At 35.7% G+C, this 16,549-nt stretch overlaps 2 protein-coding genes across 2 annotated transcripts; both read left to right on the forward strand.

Annotated features, from left to right (window-relative positions):
• Positions 1 to 5,504: 5,504 nt before the first annotated feature.
• LOC141832168 (GDSL esterase/lipase At5g55050-like) lies at positions 5,505 to 10,238 on the forward strand. The gene is made up of 5 exons (XM_074719656.1): positions 5,505 to 5,769; positions 8,961 to 9,091; positions 9,187 to 9,420; positions 9,510 to 9,759; positions 9,842 to 10,238. Exons 1-5 carry the CDS (start codon positions 5,544 to 5,546, stop codon positions 10,063 to 10,065), a joined length of 1,065 nt encoding a protein of 354 aa, XP_074575757.1. The 5' UTR covers positions 5,505 to 5,543; the 3' UTR covers positions 10,066 to 10,238.
• A 3,153-nt stretch (positions 10,239 to 13,391) lies between these two features.
• LOC141831762 (uncharacterized) lies at positions 13,392 to 15,017 on the forward strand. The gene is made up of 3 exons (XM_074719169.1): positions 13,392 to 13,661; positions 13,773 to 13,885; positions 14,024 to 15,017. Exons 1-3 carry the CDS (start codon positions 13,392 to 13,394, stop codon positions 15,015 to 15,017), a joined length of 1,377 nt encoding a protein of 458 aa, XP_074575270.1.
• The last annotated feature ends 1,532 nt before the right edge of the window (positions 15,018 to 16,549 follow it).

The raw sequence follows: 16,549 nt of genomic DNA on the forward strand, positions 1-16,549 counted from the left end.
TAGCAAGTAACAAGTGTATGTTTTAAGTTGAAAAGTATAACAAGCGTAACATAGCTAAATTAACTTGACTTTCATTAATATTTATCAATTTTCTTAATTTTCATTCTTAACCCAACTTTAAACTCTTCTCTTCCCCTTTGACATACATTAAAATAGGGATCATTGCAAGTTTTTAAACAATTTCAAGAAAGACTATATATATTTTCCATGACAAATATTATTCAAAACAATACTGATGCATTTTTTAAATTATTCTTAAGTCAATAATACATTTTTCAAAACATTTCTAAGTAAAAAATTATATTTCAAAGTCTATTTTGAAAATAACTTTTTCTAAGTAATTTTATAAAATGATAATTCATCTAAAAATCATCCTTAAGAAAATGTTTGACTCCTTTTTCTTTTACTCAATCGATATAGAATGATTAATGAGTTTAGTACAGAGTTAGTCACTTTAGCGATCATTTTGAGTTTAGACCCCTTGGTTCATTTCAATGCATTTGTCTATATCTGGAACTAGGGGTAGATCCTAAACATCTCACGTCTGTCTACATGGCTCAATACACAATCAAATTAAACCTATGTGTTGTGAGATGTGAAAGGTTGTTTAAATCTATGGGCTCTTGAATTCTATGGTAGAACCTACGCTAGTTCCTTTTGCATAGTTATAAAATATCATAGCATTATGTAAAAACAAGATAGTATGTAAAAATAGGAAAAATCCTATTCTACAAAATACATTCCTATTTATCTTCTTAGAGTGTTATATTTAGCCTCAAGTAAAGGTTTAGTGAACATGTCAGCCGAGTTTGATTTTGACTCATGATAGTTGAGTGCAATGTTTCCTGTGGCTATATGATTTCTAACAAAATGGTGTTTGATCTCTACATGTTTTGTTCTTGAAAGATGCATAGGGTTTTTGGTTAAGTTTATTGAACTAATATTATCAATAAATATTTTAACATTTTTGTAATTTAATTCAAAATCTTTTAAAGTATACATCATTCATAATAGTTGTGGTACATATTTATCCATTGTTATATATTCTGCTTCAGTTATAGATAATATAACACAGTGTTGCTTTATATTAAACCAACTAACTAGTGATGGTCCCAAGAATTGACAACCACAATTAGTATTTTTTTTCTATCCAATTTACAACTGGCATAATTAATCTGAGTCAGAATAACCTCTAAGTTTAAAATAATTAATCCTAGGATACTACATTTCTACATTTAGTGTTCTAAGATATCTGATTATTCATTTAACTGATGTTAAATGTGATTCTTTAGCATAAAATTGATATCTTGTACACATATCTACTACAAATAATATGTCACATCTACTAGCAGTTAGGTAAAGCAAACTACCTATTGCACTTCTATAGTACTTTAATTTAACAGGTTTTCCTTTTGGGTCATTATCTACATAGTATTTGTTGCCATGAGTGTTTTTATTTTCTTAGTATTTTTCATTCCAAATTTTTTGATTAGTTCTTTGGTATATTTGTTTTGATGTACATAATTTTGATACTTAGTTTGTTTTATTTGTAACTCTAAGAAGAATGACAATTCACCTACTAGACTCATTTCAAATTCTTTTTCCATTAGACTTATAATCTTTTTAAAAAAAATTCAATGTTGGTTGATCCAAAAACTATATCATCTACATATACTTGGGTTATAAAAATATCTTTTTCAAGTACTTTGACAAATAATGTTGAATCAATTTGTCCTTATTTGAAATTTTTGGATACTAAGTATGTTGATAGTCTTTCGTACTAAGCTCTAGGATCTTGTTTTAAACCATATAAAGTCTTTTTTTAATTTTAATACATAATTTGAATATGTTTTCAAAACTAGGTGGTTGACTAGCATATACTTTTTCTTTGATGAAATCATTTAGAAAGGCCGACTTAACATCCATTTGATACAACTTAAATCCTTTGTATATTGCATAGGCTAGCAACATTCTAATAGATTCAAGTCTTACACTCCCCTCTAGTCGCTCTAACTTGATTCTACAGATTTGGTTTATTTTCCTTGCTAACAAGTATTACACACTTTGTTTTTCAAGTTTCTTCATTTAGGTAATCATTTAACTAGTTCACTTTTACTTAGTTTTGACAAGTTTCTAAAATGGATGTGAGTTAGTCGCCTGTACTACATCCAATTTTCCTCTTATTGTGTCAAAAGACACTTAAGTGAGGAGCTAGGTAAATTAATTGTGTAGATGTTATTTTATCTAATTCCTTTTAGAGTTACATTGAAGCCTTTAATTAAACTTAGTATGAAATTCTACTATATAATCAACATCACACAATTGACTAATATTGAGTAAATTGTATTCAAAATTTACAACTAATAAAACTTTATGAGTAATAAATTCATATTTAAGTTCAATATTACCTAATCCAATTACCTTATGTTTTTCATTATTTCTGAAGGCTATTGCTCCTAAGTTCTTAAATTTTAACTTGGTAAATTTTTTACAATCTCCAGTCATGTGTCTAGAGCATCTACTATCTGACATTCATTGATTTAAACTTTTATGTTCCTACATAAATTATGTGAAAGTAGTTCATGAGATTTTATAAGTTCAAGTTTTTTTTATACTATATTTGTATCTCACCATTTCTAAATTTTTAGACATGGTAACCTTATGAGTTTTGAGATATGTTCAATTTTAATTTAAGATGATTTGTTTAAAGATAATTTGATCTTGTGTTTGATTCAAACTTAATTTTGGGTCTGCCAAGCAAGTGTTTTTAGAATAAACTTCTTGTTTGCGGTGAGTCACAATGGACATTATTAAAGTAACCTCGTGCCTAAGACAAAAGTTTTTTCAAAATATCTCATCCAAGGAATTTAGTTCTAAGTCGTGGTCTAACTAGTTTAAATTAGACTGAGGTAGCTTTAACTTGATTCACTAAGTCGATTGCATTAGGTAGAACACATATGATTCAACCTAAACATGCATTCGACATAACTTCCTTAGCCTACTATCATCTCAATCTTTTTTGATACCGTTGATCAAGATAAAACTATTTTTTCCTATGTTTGCCCTATCTAATCATTCTATATTAAGCATGACATTTTTAAGCATAAAATAAGCAATCAAATTAAACATAAAAGAAAAATAAAAACATACTCCCCTAAATCAATGATACAATTTTATTTTCCCTTCCCCCTAGATCACTACTTCGGTATTTTTTATCTAAGTAATGAATTTGTTTTTTAACCATCCAAAATTTATTATCTCCTACTTTGTTGATTAATTGTGATTTTGGAACTCATGCTTTAACCTTTTTAGTTGTATGTCTATTTACCAAGGATATGTAGGTTCTATATTGAGTGTTAGATTTGAACCCAAGTCTGAATTTGTTGTACATAACTCTTTGAGTTTCAAGTATCATATTTAGGTACTTGAAACCTGAAATAAAATTTTCCAATGATACCTTAAACTCTTGAAATTAACCTTTCAAGAGGAAATTCTCTTCTTCAAGTTTTTAAACTTGAGTTGGGTTTCCTTCTTGAACTAGGTTAGTTGAAGAGTTTAGATTGATCTCCTCCTTAAGGACTTTTACTTCATTTTGGAGGGATCTAACATGCTCATCGATTTAGCTAACTTTCTAGTTAAACAAGCAATTAAAGTATATAGTTTATCAACTAAGGGGGAAGTTACCACTTCTTCTTGATTGCCTAAACTGGATACAGATTTGTGGCTTGACTCAGACTCGAATTCGGCTACTTTTCCATTTGCCATTAGAGTCGTTAAGTTAGTTTGTTTTGGTTCCTCCGTGTCCAACTCTTCTGAAGATATTCATCGTCCTGCATTTTATTGTTACATAATTTATTTAAATTGAGATTGTTTTTTGTTACCTTTGAAGCATCGATTCCCTCGTGGAGTTGAATCAAGTTTTTCCACAATTCTTTAGAATTGTTGAAGGATCCAACTTGATCAAATTCTTCATCCGTCAATCCACACTAAAGGGTGTATGTGGCTTGAGCATCAATTTGGGCTTCTTCCTTTATGTCCGAGGTCTACTTATCCATTTCCACTGGATCTCTGGATTTGTTGATTGGAAGATTGAATCCTTTCTTTATGATGAATCACATATCCATCTCGGTCTTGAGATATGTCTCCATGCACCTTTTCCATCATATGAAATTGTCGTTGTTGAACGTAGGTGGACGAGCAACACTATATCCTTCTTGTTGAGATATTTTCTTACAAACACAGGTTTAAAGTAAGGTTCCAAGACTTTTTGAGTCTTGGGTAAGTAGTGCAATAGAAGAGAAATATTCTATTGCAACGAGAAAATTGGCAAGTTGGTTTTAAAGAAATGAAAGAAAATTTTTCAAAAGATTTAAAAATTTGATTAAACTTATTAAGAAAATCTTGCTCTGATATTAATTATATAATCAAAATAGACAATAGAAATGGGGGGTGAATATCGCGCTTTCGAAAACTTTTTTCTTTTTAACAAAACCAAATAGAAATGCATCAGAAAACTAAAACAAGATAAGAGTAGTAATCCACTACTCGGCCAGTTCTGGTCGAATAGAAAGGTAAACACCAATGTAAGGCAGCTAAGCTCAAACTCCATGGGAAGCAAATAAGATAGAGAGGGAGACTATCCTATTTGTCAATGGGTATTCTCTAAGGTCTTTCCCTGGTTAAAAGAGGTCGTATATGCAAATAGTTATCACTCTATTTTGTTTACTTGATTGCCGATGGAGGCGCACTCCTGCCTTCAAATATGATCCCATACTTGCCCAACTTACATTGATGTTTGCCTTGCTATTCGACCTAAACTGGCTTGACTACATGTCCAACAGGCTTGACCTTTGGTCGGACCAAGCTTTAATGAGTTTGATATCTTATTAAGAAAATTGATAAATCTCAATCAATCTCATAGACTTCCCACGAAAATTTTCCACGAATCGCTTGATCACAACCCTTACCATTGTACCAGGCTTGATATCTTATTAAGGGTACTACTTTTGGTTGGTTTTGACATTAATGTTTGCCTTATTCCCCTTTCTAAGTTTGTTGGGAAGAAAAGGGGTTTTTCTTTCTTTTACTAATATGGAATTCAATGGGGCCTTGTGTCACGTGAGGACGATGCTATTATTGTTAACATCAACAATAAATAGCCCACGGATGATGTTCCTGTGTAATTATTACACTGCACCCTATAAATACAATAAATACAAACCCAAGAAAAACGTGCACCAAATTTAAAAGCTGTTTTCAGAAATTTGGACCGCCAACCTCATAAATAGGGTAAAAAGTAAAAAATAAAAAACCATGAAGCTTCATCGTAATTATAACATGCACACAGTTCTTGCTGAAGCTGTTTATCTGTAAAGCTGTGCAGGAACTGCCAAAGCAGATCCCAACAGCGCACCTCCATTACGTCGATACAATTGCTTCCACCAACTCCTAAAGCAAACCCACCAGCCCACCACCATCTTTTCGCTCCACTTTATTGCCTTATCTTCGATCGTTGTTGGCAGTAGCTAGCACTCAGCCAAACCATGGAATTCCACCTTGTCCTCCTCTTCGCGGCTCTGTTGGCGGTGGAAGCGGCGGCCAACGTTCCGGCGGTCTACATCTTCGGTGACTCCACGGCCGACGTCGGCAACAACAACTACTTGGCCGGGAGCAACGCCAAGGCCAACTTTCCCCACAATGGCATCGACTTCCCCAACTCCAGGCCCACCGGGAGGTTCAGCAATGGCTACAACGGAGTCGACTTCTTAGGTAACCTACCCTGTCTTTCCCTTCAACTCTAAATTCAGTTAGCTAGCGCAATGGAAGCTGAGATACTGAAAGTGGTCAAAAGGGGTTAAAGTCTTTAAAGTGAAAGAATTTAATTAAAGCACACTCCAACAACGACAGATTGTTAGATAGCGCAATATTCGCACCAATTCAGTCTTTTTCGTGTAACCCTTGAGAGAATACTCATAAAAACTTTCCTTCCAGACTTCTTTGAAATCCTCAATTTTTTTTTTCTGAAAGTGGAGTGGAAGTAGGATTCCCAGATTTTCTTCCTGATAAATATTTTATGTATTTTTGAGATATATTAGTTGTTTTGAGTTGTTTAAGAATAATATTAGAGGAATGCCTGCTTCTAGTCTGGTGATGAAAGCATAACACTCTGGATTACAGTATGGGTGGAAAATAAAATAACTCTGAGTAGATTACTGTTTGACAGTGTAACTTTGGAAAAGTTGCATTAAACAACTTCTCTTAGCTTGGACCAGGCTGTAATTGATATAGAATATAGTAGTTCTTCATATCTTCACATTCTTTAGTTATCAAATTATGAGTTATCATAGTGGATCCACCTGCCCTTCCTCACAGGGTGATCAGTTTAATACTTTCTTTTTTAAAGGTTCTTTTGTTCACAATGTAAAGCAAAAAAGGGAAAATAAAACTAGAAAACTCTTTTCAGAAAAGTCCACTACCTAATTACTATAAGAATGAAATTTACATGGCAGCTTGTTCTTATTCTTGTTCTACATTGACTTGAAAGCAGTTATTGTGGATCTGTTACAAGGGAAAATTGATAGATTCTACTCTCGAAGCAATAAACATCGCATAATAATAATGATATACAACAAGGGAAAGAGTTGGAGGAATTCTTAGATATGAGTAATTTATCCTTACGCAAGATACCTTCCACATAAGATGGTTCATATCTATGCCCCAAGATATAGAATTAGTGTTGGTCTCTCTACCAACAATGAACAGGTGGGATGGACTGTTGTTGTCTCCATAAACCCCAAGCAAAGAAATAAAACAATCAAAAATTGTTCAGCTTTTCACAAGATGAGTTGATTCCTTTGAAAATAGGGGATCTATGTATGAGACAATTCTTAGGCTATATTTGTTTTGTGATTAGATTTTCTTGTGTTTAGTTTGATGAAAACTCATGAGAAGCAAAATATCTTTTGGTGAATGAAAAACACAGACATGAACCTTCAACAACATCAATGAAACCCTTAACACCCTCTACCCTCATTCGAGTTGGCAGATCAATCTCAGAAGCTTGATTTGTTCAAGTATAGAGTGGTAAACCATTCTCCACTATTCACCTATCCCCTTGCCTGGGTAGGTCATTTGATAAAGGCAAGTTGATTGGTCTAGGCAAGACAATCGAGCAAAGCAACTTGGGTGGTCTAATCAAGTCGAACTAGCTATGTTGGTGCAAATGAGTGATTGCAATGTTTTAATATTTGTACAATATGTTTCGGCAAGTAATGGTGAAATCATATTGTGTGCAATATGATTAAGATAAGATAAGTTAGAATTGATATGTTAAGTAATCAAGGTTGACTGGCTTCCATACATTAGTTGAAGTCTAAAGGGGCCAAGGTGACCAATATTTGACAAGGATGGAAACTCCAACAAGGAGTTGGCAATGGAGAAGTACAATAGGTGATGGCAAGTGAAAAGTCCAACTAGTATATGATAATGGAGAAGTTCAATAGGTATTGGCAAATGGAAAGTCCAATGCCGATTTAGCAACAAAAAAGTTTCACATTATTGGAAAGTGGAAGGGCCAATAAAGAGTTGGCAGTGGAAGTCTAGGAAAGTTAAGGAGGATTGAATGTTTGACAAGTGATGAAAGTTGAGGTTAGTCAAGAAGGATTAGACACTTTGCAAAGTAGAAGTCTTGATGAGTCAAAGTTAACTTGAGTCTAGGAAGTGGAAGTCTTAGCAAATTAAGATTGACTTAATGTTGAGCAAGTGGAAGTCCTAATGAATTAAGGGTGGCTGACACTGAACATTGAATAAAGCCTCGAAGAAATTATCTCTAAGCATTGGAAGTTTTGATAAGTTGAGGTCAAATTATACTAGGCAGACAAGGAAGTCCCCCAGAATTATGGACTCTCTTGGCATGATGAGACTTAGCCTTAGGTTGGTTGGAGCTAAGGTATGAGTTGATGATTGATGTATGTTTTTAGTTGACTGATGGTCGAGTTGGTTAGTCATTCAACTTAGATTGAAATGTTAATGAACATAATGATTATGTTTAAAAGTAAGTCGACTAAGGCATTACTAGCTGAATCAACAATCAAACTAGTTGGATCAATAAAGCTAGGCAATCTAAACTAACAAGCCAGGCTTGGTGGATCAACTAGATAAGATGAGCCATATAAGCCACTTGAGTTGATCGGGCCATTAATCATGATGTTCAAATTGGGCCAAGTGAGTTGGTCAAGCTATTTGGAACAAGAAGACCATGCGGATCGCCTATCGCCTAGTCTACCTAATGCAATCTACCTACCTAGCCTGCTCGAGCATCTCATCCGATAAACCCAACCTGGAGAAGGAAAAAATTATTGTTTTCCCCTATGTGCATCAAACATAGAAACATAAGTTCTAATAAATTTTAATATAACATCCAAACAAGTATTTTCCACAAACAAATTATTTTTGAGGAAACAAATGAATTCTCTTTAATTCTTCCTTAATTTACATTTAGATATACTTATCAAAGGGTTGGATAAGATATGTTCAAATGAAGGCTTGTAAATCTATTGATAAAACACTTTAAAATTAATTTCAAATTAAAAATTTTTGAAGTTAAGTAATGAGAACTTTTGAGTTTATCCAGAACTTCAATAGTTTAAATGTCTCAAGTCTCAATTTTCTCTAACTGAAAGAAAAGCCACAAAATCGATTTCATTATAATTTCTTATTTTGGAAGTAGTGTGGTATTCGGCATCTGTACTATACTGTATAAGACCCATCCAAACATTTCTCCGAGTCCTGAGTCGGACATAAAGCAATGCAACAACTAGGATATTCAGGTCATCAGTGAACATGAATTCTTGTGAGCATGTTGCATGGTTAATGAGCACACATGGTATACTTTACAGGTAACAATCTCAGTAGCTATCGACCATCTCTTCTAAGTCTCTAATTGTTTAATCGATATTCAGCTTCCCACATGGGCTTCAGGAGGAGCCCTCCGCCTTACCTTTCCCTCGTAAACAAGACCAATCACCAAGTCCTCAAAGGTTTAGCAGGTGCAAATTTTGCTTCTGGAGGATCAGGAATTCTCGACTCAACTGTAAGCAAACTCCATGTCTTATAGATCATTTCTCATTTTCAAGATGTGTATGTGAATTGTTTTCATAGATCATGTGTTTCTGAAAATTGTTGCAGGGGAGCACCATCACCATGACAAAACAAATACAATACTTCTCCGTACTGCAAACAAGTATTATGACATACATTGCCACTGACCGCACTTACCAGTTGCTCTCCAAGTCCATCTTCCTCATCAGCTCTGGAGGGAATGACATATTTGCCTTCTTCACCAAAAATAGCACCCCGAACAGAGCCGAGATCGACTCTTTTATTGCTACTCTTGCCTCAACTTATGAGTCTCATATAAAGGTTAAAATCTCCTTTTATTGTACATCCAATTATTCTCGCAAATAAACAAATACTAATGGATTTTGGAGTTCTTGAAACTATTGTGGCAGTCACTATATGGTCTTGGAGCAAGGAAATTTGCGATAGTCGATGTCCCTCCTATTGGATGTTGCCCATATACAAGAAGCCTACACCCAGCAGGTGCCTGCATCGACATTTTGAATGAATTGGCTCTGGGTTTCAACACTGCTATGAAATCACAGATGCACAGTCTAAGCTCCCAATTGCAAGGGATGAAGTACTCCATTGGTAGTTCTTACGCTGTCGTCTGGGGGATTATCAGAGACCCTAAGGCCCTTGGTAACCACAATATTTTTCTATGCATTGAGATAATATGATCAGGGTGTAGGCTTGCACCTAAATGTCTTGATTACTTGTTCAGGTTACAAGGAAGTGAAGAGTGCATGCTGTGGAGCAGGGAAGTTGAATGGGCAATCAGGGTGCACTCCTAATGCAACCTATTGCTCCGAACGACATCTCTACCTGTTCTGGGACTTGCTGCATCCGACACATGCGACCTCGAAGCTAGCAGGACTGGCCATCTACCATGGCTCTCAACAGTTTGCTACTCCCATCAACTTCAAGCAGTTGGTGGAAGCGAATTAAGATGATGGCAACGTGCCTTGCGTTTCTATTAGGAGTTGAAAAACTGACTGGGCTAATGAGCCTGCCCTTTGCTTGCTTATGTAGTGCTACCTCGCCGACGATATTTGCTTGTTAATTTAATGTACAAAGAATTCTGTAGCAGAAATGCCCATCTCTTTATTATGTTTCTGGAATTAGATGATAGCCAAGAGAATCAATCCAAATCTCCTTGAAGAGGAAGCGTGTTCCAAATTGAACTCAAGCAACTGAAAAAGACAAGGTTGCTTATTTGTTCGTCCATGGCCTCAAACTCGAGGCAGCAGTTTTACATCCACGAGCCCAACCCAGTTTGACTCGCACTCGCGATATCACTATCCCTCCGTGATCTTCTTGCACTTTAGAACAGTCGGTCATCCTCTTCGATTAGTCGTTCTGTCACCTCTGCTCGTCAAGGAGCTTCCATGACAACCTCGTTTTCCACAGGCAACAAGTCTTTTTGCCCTCACGTTCAACCCTATCACAATTCAAACTCTTTCAAGTAATTGAGAGAACTTAGGAACATGAAAATAATGGTCAAGAATAGAGGATTGTAGTACGAGAGTTGTCTCTTTTAAGATTCCCTTGCTCTCTTATTTATAGTTAGAAACCAGCCTAGACAAGACAAACTACTTAAATATATTCAATGTGAATCTAGCATGCTGAAAGGCTTATCTTAGAAGTTTATGGGTTGACACTACCATTCATTCAATTGTCTCAAAAATTATTCAGCATACTCAAATTTATATCAATCAGTCAAATCCTATTAGTTAATTTGACTAGATAAGTTCACAATCTTGTATGCTAGTGGATAATGTTTCTAGTCGATTTTAACTTCAACTTCAACTTGATTTAGTTTACTCAAATCTATTGTTGGATATCACTGGTATTGATCCAACAACCCGAGTTAGTCAGTTCAACAATAAGTCGATGGCTTGAATTTGTAGAGCTCATTAGGATGACATGGATTTTATCACGTTTATATTTTCGATATATCTTTTTGGTTATTGAGGCACTTCTTCGAATAATAGACGTATCATTTTTAGTATAATCGTCACCGACTTAATCTCATCGATCGTTGAATTATCCCTTCGGATATCAACATACATTTTCGGATAAACTTATCCATGCAAATAGGAGTTTTAAAGTTGAGGAGAAGATTAGACCCCAAGTATTTACAATTTATTAGCAACCTATGATTTGAAATAAAAGCACTTCAAATTTTGAGTCGCAAACTTTTGAAGTCTTCAAACTATTTAAAGGAGAGGAAGAGAAGAACTCAAGAGAAGAATTCATAACTTGAGTGTTGAGTGAGTTGAAGAGTATAAGCCTAATTTTCTTTATAGAGTTTTTTAAGCCCGAAACTCACTTTTAAGGGGAGTGAAAAGACATGAAAATATATTTTTACTTAAAATATTATTAACCAAATTAATTATTTTAATTTTACATTATTAATTCATCAATTAATTTATTAGTTTATTTCTAATTAATTAATTAATCAAATAATTGATTAATTAATTTTAATCAAACTTTAAAAAATAATTCTAAATTTTTTATGCTTCAATGGTTTTACTAGGATTGACATTCGTGTATATTAGAGTTAATATTCATATATTCGTATCCATGAACTAACTCATGTGTAAGCCAATATTTCCGTTCGACATACTGGATTCATCATTTATTACTCAAATAATTCTATGTATTAATTTATCATTCACTTAAAAAATTAATTTATGATAATCTACATGCAAAATAATTATTCATGTTCATATTCAATTTATTAGTTACAAAAACTAATTTTTTAACAAAATCTACAACAGCCGACTCAACCAAATAAGTCCACAACCTTATCCTCTAGTGAATAACATTTCCAATTGATTCTAACTGTTATTGCAATCATGCCCATAAGTTATATTTTGATGTTTGACATCAATAAACTTTAGAGCACAAGATGAGAAATCTAACTTGTGTGTCAAGTGTACAGGAAAGTCCTTACAGGGTAAGGCAAGTAGAGGAAAGTCCTTTAAGGCGGGTCCAAACGGGTGAGAAGACCGGACGTAAGGCAAAAGGAAAGTCCAAGAGGGTCGAGGAGCGAGCTCTTGGCATGAGAAAGTCCTTACGGGGTAAGGCAAAGTGTGGAAAGTCCTTGCGGGTGAGAAGATCGGACGTGAGGCGAAAGAAAAGTCCAAGAGGGTCGAGGAGCGAGCTCTTGGCACGGGAAAACCCTTACAAGATAAGGCAAATGAAGATCAAGAAGGTCGACGACCAAACTTTTGATCAAGCGAAGAAAGAACTCGGTAAGATTTCACTTCAGTCACTCAAAACTGGTGTCAGTCGACTGGTATGGTAAAATCAGTCGACTGATACTACATTAACACGCCTGATACTCTATCTTAGTCGATCGGATTTAATGCCAGTCGAGTCGTTTTGAATGCTCAGTCGACTGATCTTGAAGACCAGTCGACTGAAGTTGCTTTAAGAGCAAATAAATTGTAAAATGACTCGACTGGATCTTCACATCAGTCGACTGACATTGACAGACTCGACTGGATCTATGCATCAGTCGACTACCGGTGTTTCGGAAGCAAACAGAAGGTTAAACGACTCGACTGATCGTTCACATCAGTCGACTGAAGTAAAACAGTCGACTGATGGAAAAAGTCAGTCGACTGAAATTTGAATTTCGATAAAAATCAGGCGTGACTTCAGCAGTTCAGTGGCCGTTTTCTGGGTTTGACTAAATCAGTCGACTGGGATGGTAAACCCAGTCGACTGATGACTTAAAAACTGAACTGGTTTAAATGGTGAGTGCACTTCGTGGAAGATACACTCAACACTGTTCATGCTCCAAGTGTTTGTGCTCTAGTGATCAAGAAACCAGCTGGTGTTCATCCTAAAAGCTTGGAGCAATCTCTTGAAGAAGAAGAAGCATTCTCATTGTGTAACTTCTCTTCTCTTCTTCTTCATTTTGTTGCTTGGTTGTTTGTATACATTGTGTAACTTGCTGTAAGAAGGTTTCTCCGCCTTCGGGGTTTGTCCGAAAAGGAGAGGATATAGTGGAAGAGTGAGCTGAGTGAAGATCCTTGGATTAGTCGCCTCAAGGAGGCGGATACCAAGTAAATCCTTCCTTGTTAGCATTGTTGAGTTGAGAGGGTGTGTAGAGAGTAATTTCTTCAGCGACGAAAGTTCAAGCTTGATCAAGTGAAGCTATTCAACCCCCCCTTCTAGCTCACAAGGTCCTTACAAGTGGTATCAGAGCAAGGTTGCTTCGGAGGATTCACATCCAAAGGAGCCAAGCTAAGAACTACAAGATGTCGCTGAAGGAAGGTCATAGCACTACACGGCCACCATTCTTTGAGGGAAGCAACTTCACCTATTGGAAGAGCCGCATGGAGTATTACTTGAGAACTGAAGTAGACATGTGGTTCTCCGTAACTGAGGGCTTCACTGAACCAACCGATGAAAATGGAAGAGTACTAGAGTCCTCACGATGGTCCGCTGATCAAAAATGGAAGTCGCAAGCAAATGCCAAGGCGGTGGTAACCATGCAGTGTGGTTTGAGCTCCGAGCAGCTGATCAAGGTCGGTCCATTTTGAAGCGCGAAAGAGCTGTGGGATAAGTTGATTGAGCTTAACGAGGGCACCAAAGACTCAAGAGTTGCAAAGAGAGACCTCCTCATCAACCAAATGCAGAACTTCTTGATGAAGGAAGGTGAAACCGTGAGTCAACTTCACGGAAGGTTCAAAGAGCTACTGAATGGACTTCATGCTATCGGAGAAAGGTTAGAAAATAGAGATCTCATCAGGTATGCCTTGAAATCTTTCCCTAGAGACTCATTGTGGTCATCCATGGTGGATGCCTACAAAGTTTCAAGGGATTTATCAACTGTTAAGTTAGATGAATTATTTTGTGAACTTGAACTGCATGAACAAGCTAATGCAAGCCATAAGGAGAAGGGTATAGCTTTGGTTGCAGGTGAAAAGAGCAAGAAAAAGGGGAAGGAGAAGAAGAAGGAAAGGAAGGAAGAAACTTCATCCGAATCAAACCATGGAAGTGATAGCGAGGAGGAGAGCTCATCAAGCGAAATGGCAAATTTCGTAAGGAAAATGATGAGAAGATCACGGAGATTCAACAAGAACGATGTGAAAAGGATGTTGACGGACAAAAATAGAAGAGGTAAATTTCATGAAAATTCTAAGTTTAAAACTGATGTGGTTTGTTATGAATGTCATAAAAGGGGACACGTCAAGAACGATTGCCCGGAAGTGAAGAAGCAAGAAGACAAACTTAAGAAGAAGAAGAAGGCCTTAAAAGCCACTTGGGATGATTCTTCTTCAAGCTCATCAGAGGAAGAAGTAGAGAAAAAGACTAGACACGTGGCACTTATGGCGTTGAGCAATGTGGAGAGCAGTGAGAGTGAAGGAAGTCAAGATGAAGATTCATCAAGTGAGTCATCATCTAGTGATGACGAGGTAACTTCACCTAAACTTGAAAAGATGTATGCTACTATTGCATGCTTAACTAATGCCTTATCAAAATCCAAAAGTAAGATTAAGAGATTGCAAAATGAGTTGAAAATGATTGAACATGAAAATACATCATCATGTGACTATTGTTTGCATCATGAAAGTAGTCATACTTCAGTACATGAACTTGAAAATGAGAATGCATCTTTGAAAATGCAAGTAGATGATCTTAGAAAGGCATTAGAAAAGTTTACATCAAGCTCAAAATACTTAGACATGATTTTAGGAGCTCAAAGGGCTGTTTATAACAAGGCTGGTTTAGGATACAAACCAAAACAAAAGGAAGTAAATTTCATGTCTTTGACTAGTAGACATAATGTTTCTAAGATTAAAACTGTGCAAGCTTGGGTACCCAAGCAATATGTTATTGATGCTACTGGACCCAAGATTTGGGTTCCAAAATACATTTAGTTTATCGTGCTTGCTTGAGCAGGCATGCGCCAAGGGGGAGCATCCAATCATATGGTTCGTAGATAGCGGATGCTCTAGGCACATGACGGGAGACTCATCGAAATTTTCATCACTAAAGAACAAGAACAAAGGTACCGTATCATTTGGTAATAGTGGTGAGCTTAAGGTTATAGGAATAGGAGATATTAAAATTTCTGAGCAATTCATGATTAAGAATGTTTTATTAGTGAAAGGCATGACTTTTAATCTTCTAAGTGTTAGTCAATTGTGTGATTCAGGATATAGGGTTGAGTTTAACTCATCCCAATGTTTAATTAAACACAATGAACTGAACACCACCATGCTTGTAGGCCATAGAAAAGAAAATATTTATCAAGTTAAACTATTTGGTGCTACTAACGTGTTTGCTAAGTGTTTCATGTCAAAAGAAGAAGAATCTTGGCTTTGGCATCGAAGACTTGCTCACACCAACATGAGGAACATCAGGAAGCTATCTAAAGGAGAGTTGGTGCAAGGCTTGCCAAAGCTGAAATTTCAAAAGGACAAGTTATGCGATGCATGTCAAATGGGTAAGCAAACCAAAGCTACCCACAAAGGTAAAAATATCATGAGTACTTCAAATGCATTAGAACTCATTCACATGGATTTATTTGATAGCAGTAGATATGCATCTTTAAATGGTAGTAGATATTATTTTGTGATAGTTGATGATTACACTAGGTATACATGGGTGTTTTTCTTGAAACATAAGGATCAAACCTTAGATACCTTGATTGCTTTTTGTACAAGAGTAGAAAATGAAAAGAATCACAAAATAAATAGGATAAGAAGTGATCATGGAGGTGAATTCAAAAATGACAAATTTACTCGATTTTGTACTGAAAAAGGATATAAACATGAATTCTCTACCCCTAGGACACCTCAACAAAATGGAGTTGTTGAGAGAAAGAATAGAGTTTTACAAGAGGCTGCTCGAAGTATGCTAAATGAATATTCTCATCCTAGCTATCTTTGGGCTGAAGCAATAAACACGGCTTGTTACGTGCAAAATCGAACTCTAATACACAGATTTTTAGACAAGACACCTCATGAACTATGGTTTGGAAAACCTCCAACAATCAAACATATTAGAGTGTTTGGGTGTAAGGTGTACATTCTAAACACTAAAGATCACTTAGGTAAATTTTCTGCTAAGGCTGATGAGGGTATTCTTGTAGGATACTCAAATCATAGCAAAGCATATAGAGTATACAACAAGAGATCTAAAATGGTTGAAGAATCTCTAAATGTTGTTTTTGAAGAAAATTCATCTTCAAATTCTACAAAACCAATTGATTTAAATGAACAATTTCAGTTAGAAAATTTGACATTGACGGAGGGAAACAATCAAGGGGGAGAGATTCATGAAAGTGAGGATGAAAGAATAGGAGTACCACCTCTTGAGAGTGTGGTTATCACAACTCAAGAACCGAGACTCACTAGAACAAATGTTAATCATCCTATAGACCAAGTCATGGGAGATATCACACAAG

The sequence above is a fragment of the Curcuma longa genome, chromosome 7 (genome assembly GCF_044706935.1).
Source record: "Curcuma longa cultivar G26 ecotype Majalengka, Jawa Barat chromosome 7, ITB_CL_G26_1.1, whole genome shotgun sequence".
Taxonomy (NCBI): Eukaryota; Viridiplantae; Streptophyta; class Magnoliopsida; order Zingiberales; family Zingiberaceae; genus Curcuma; species Curcuma longa.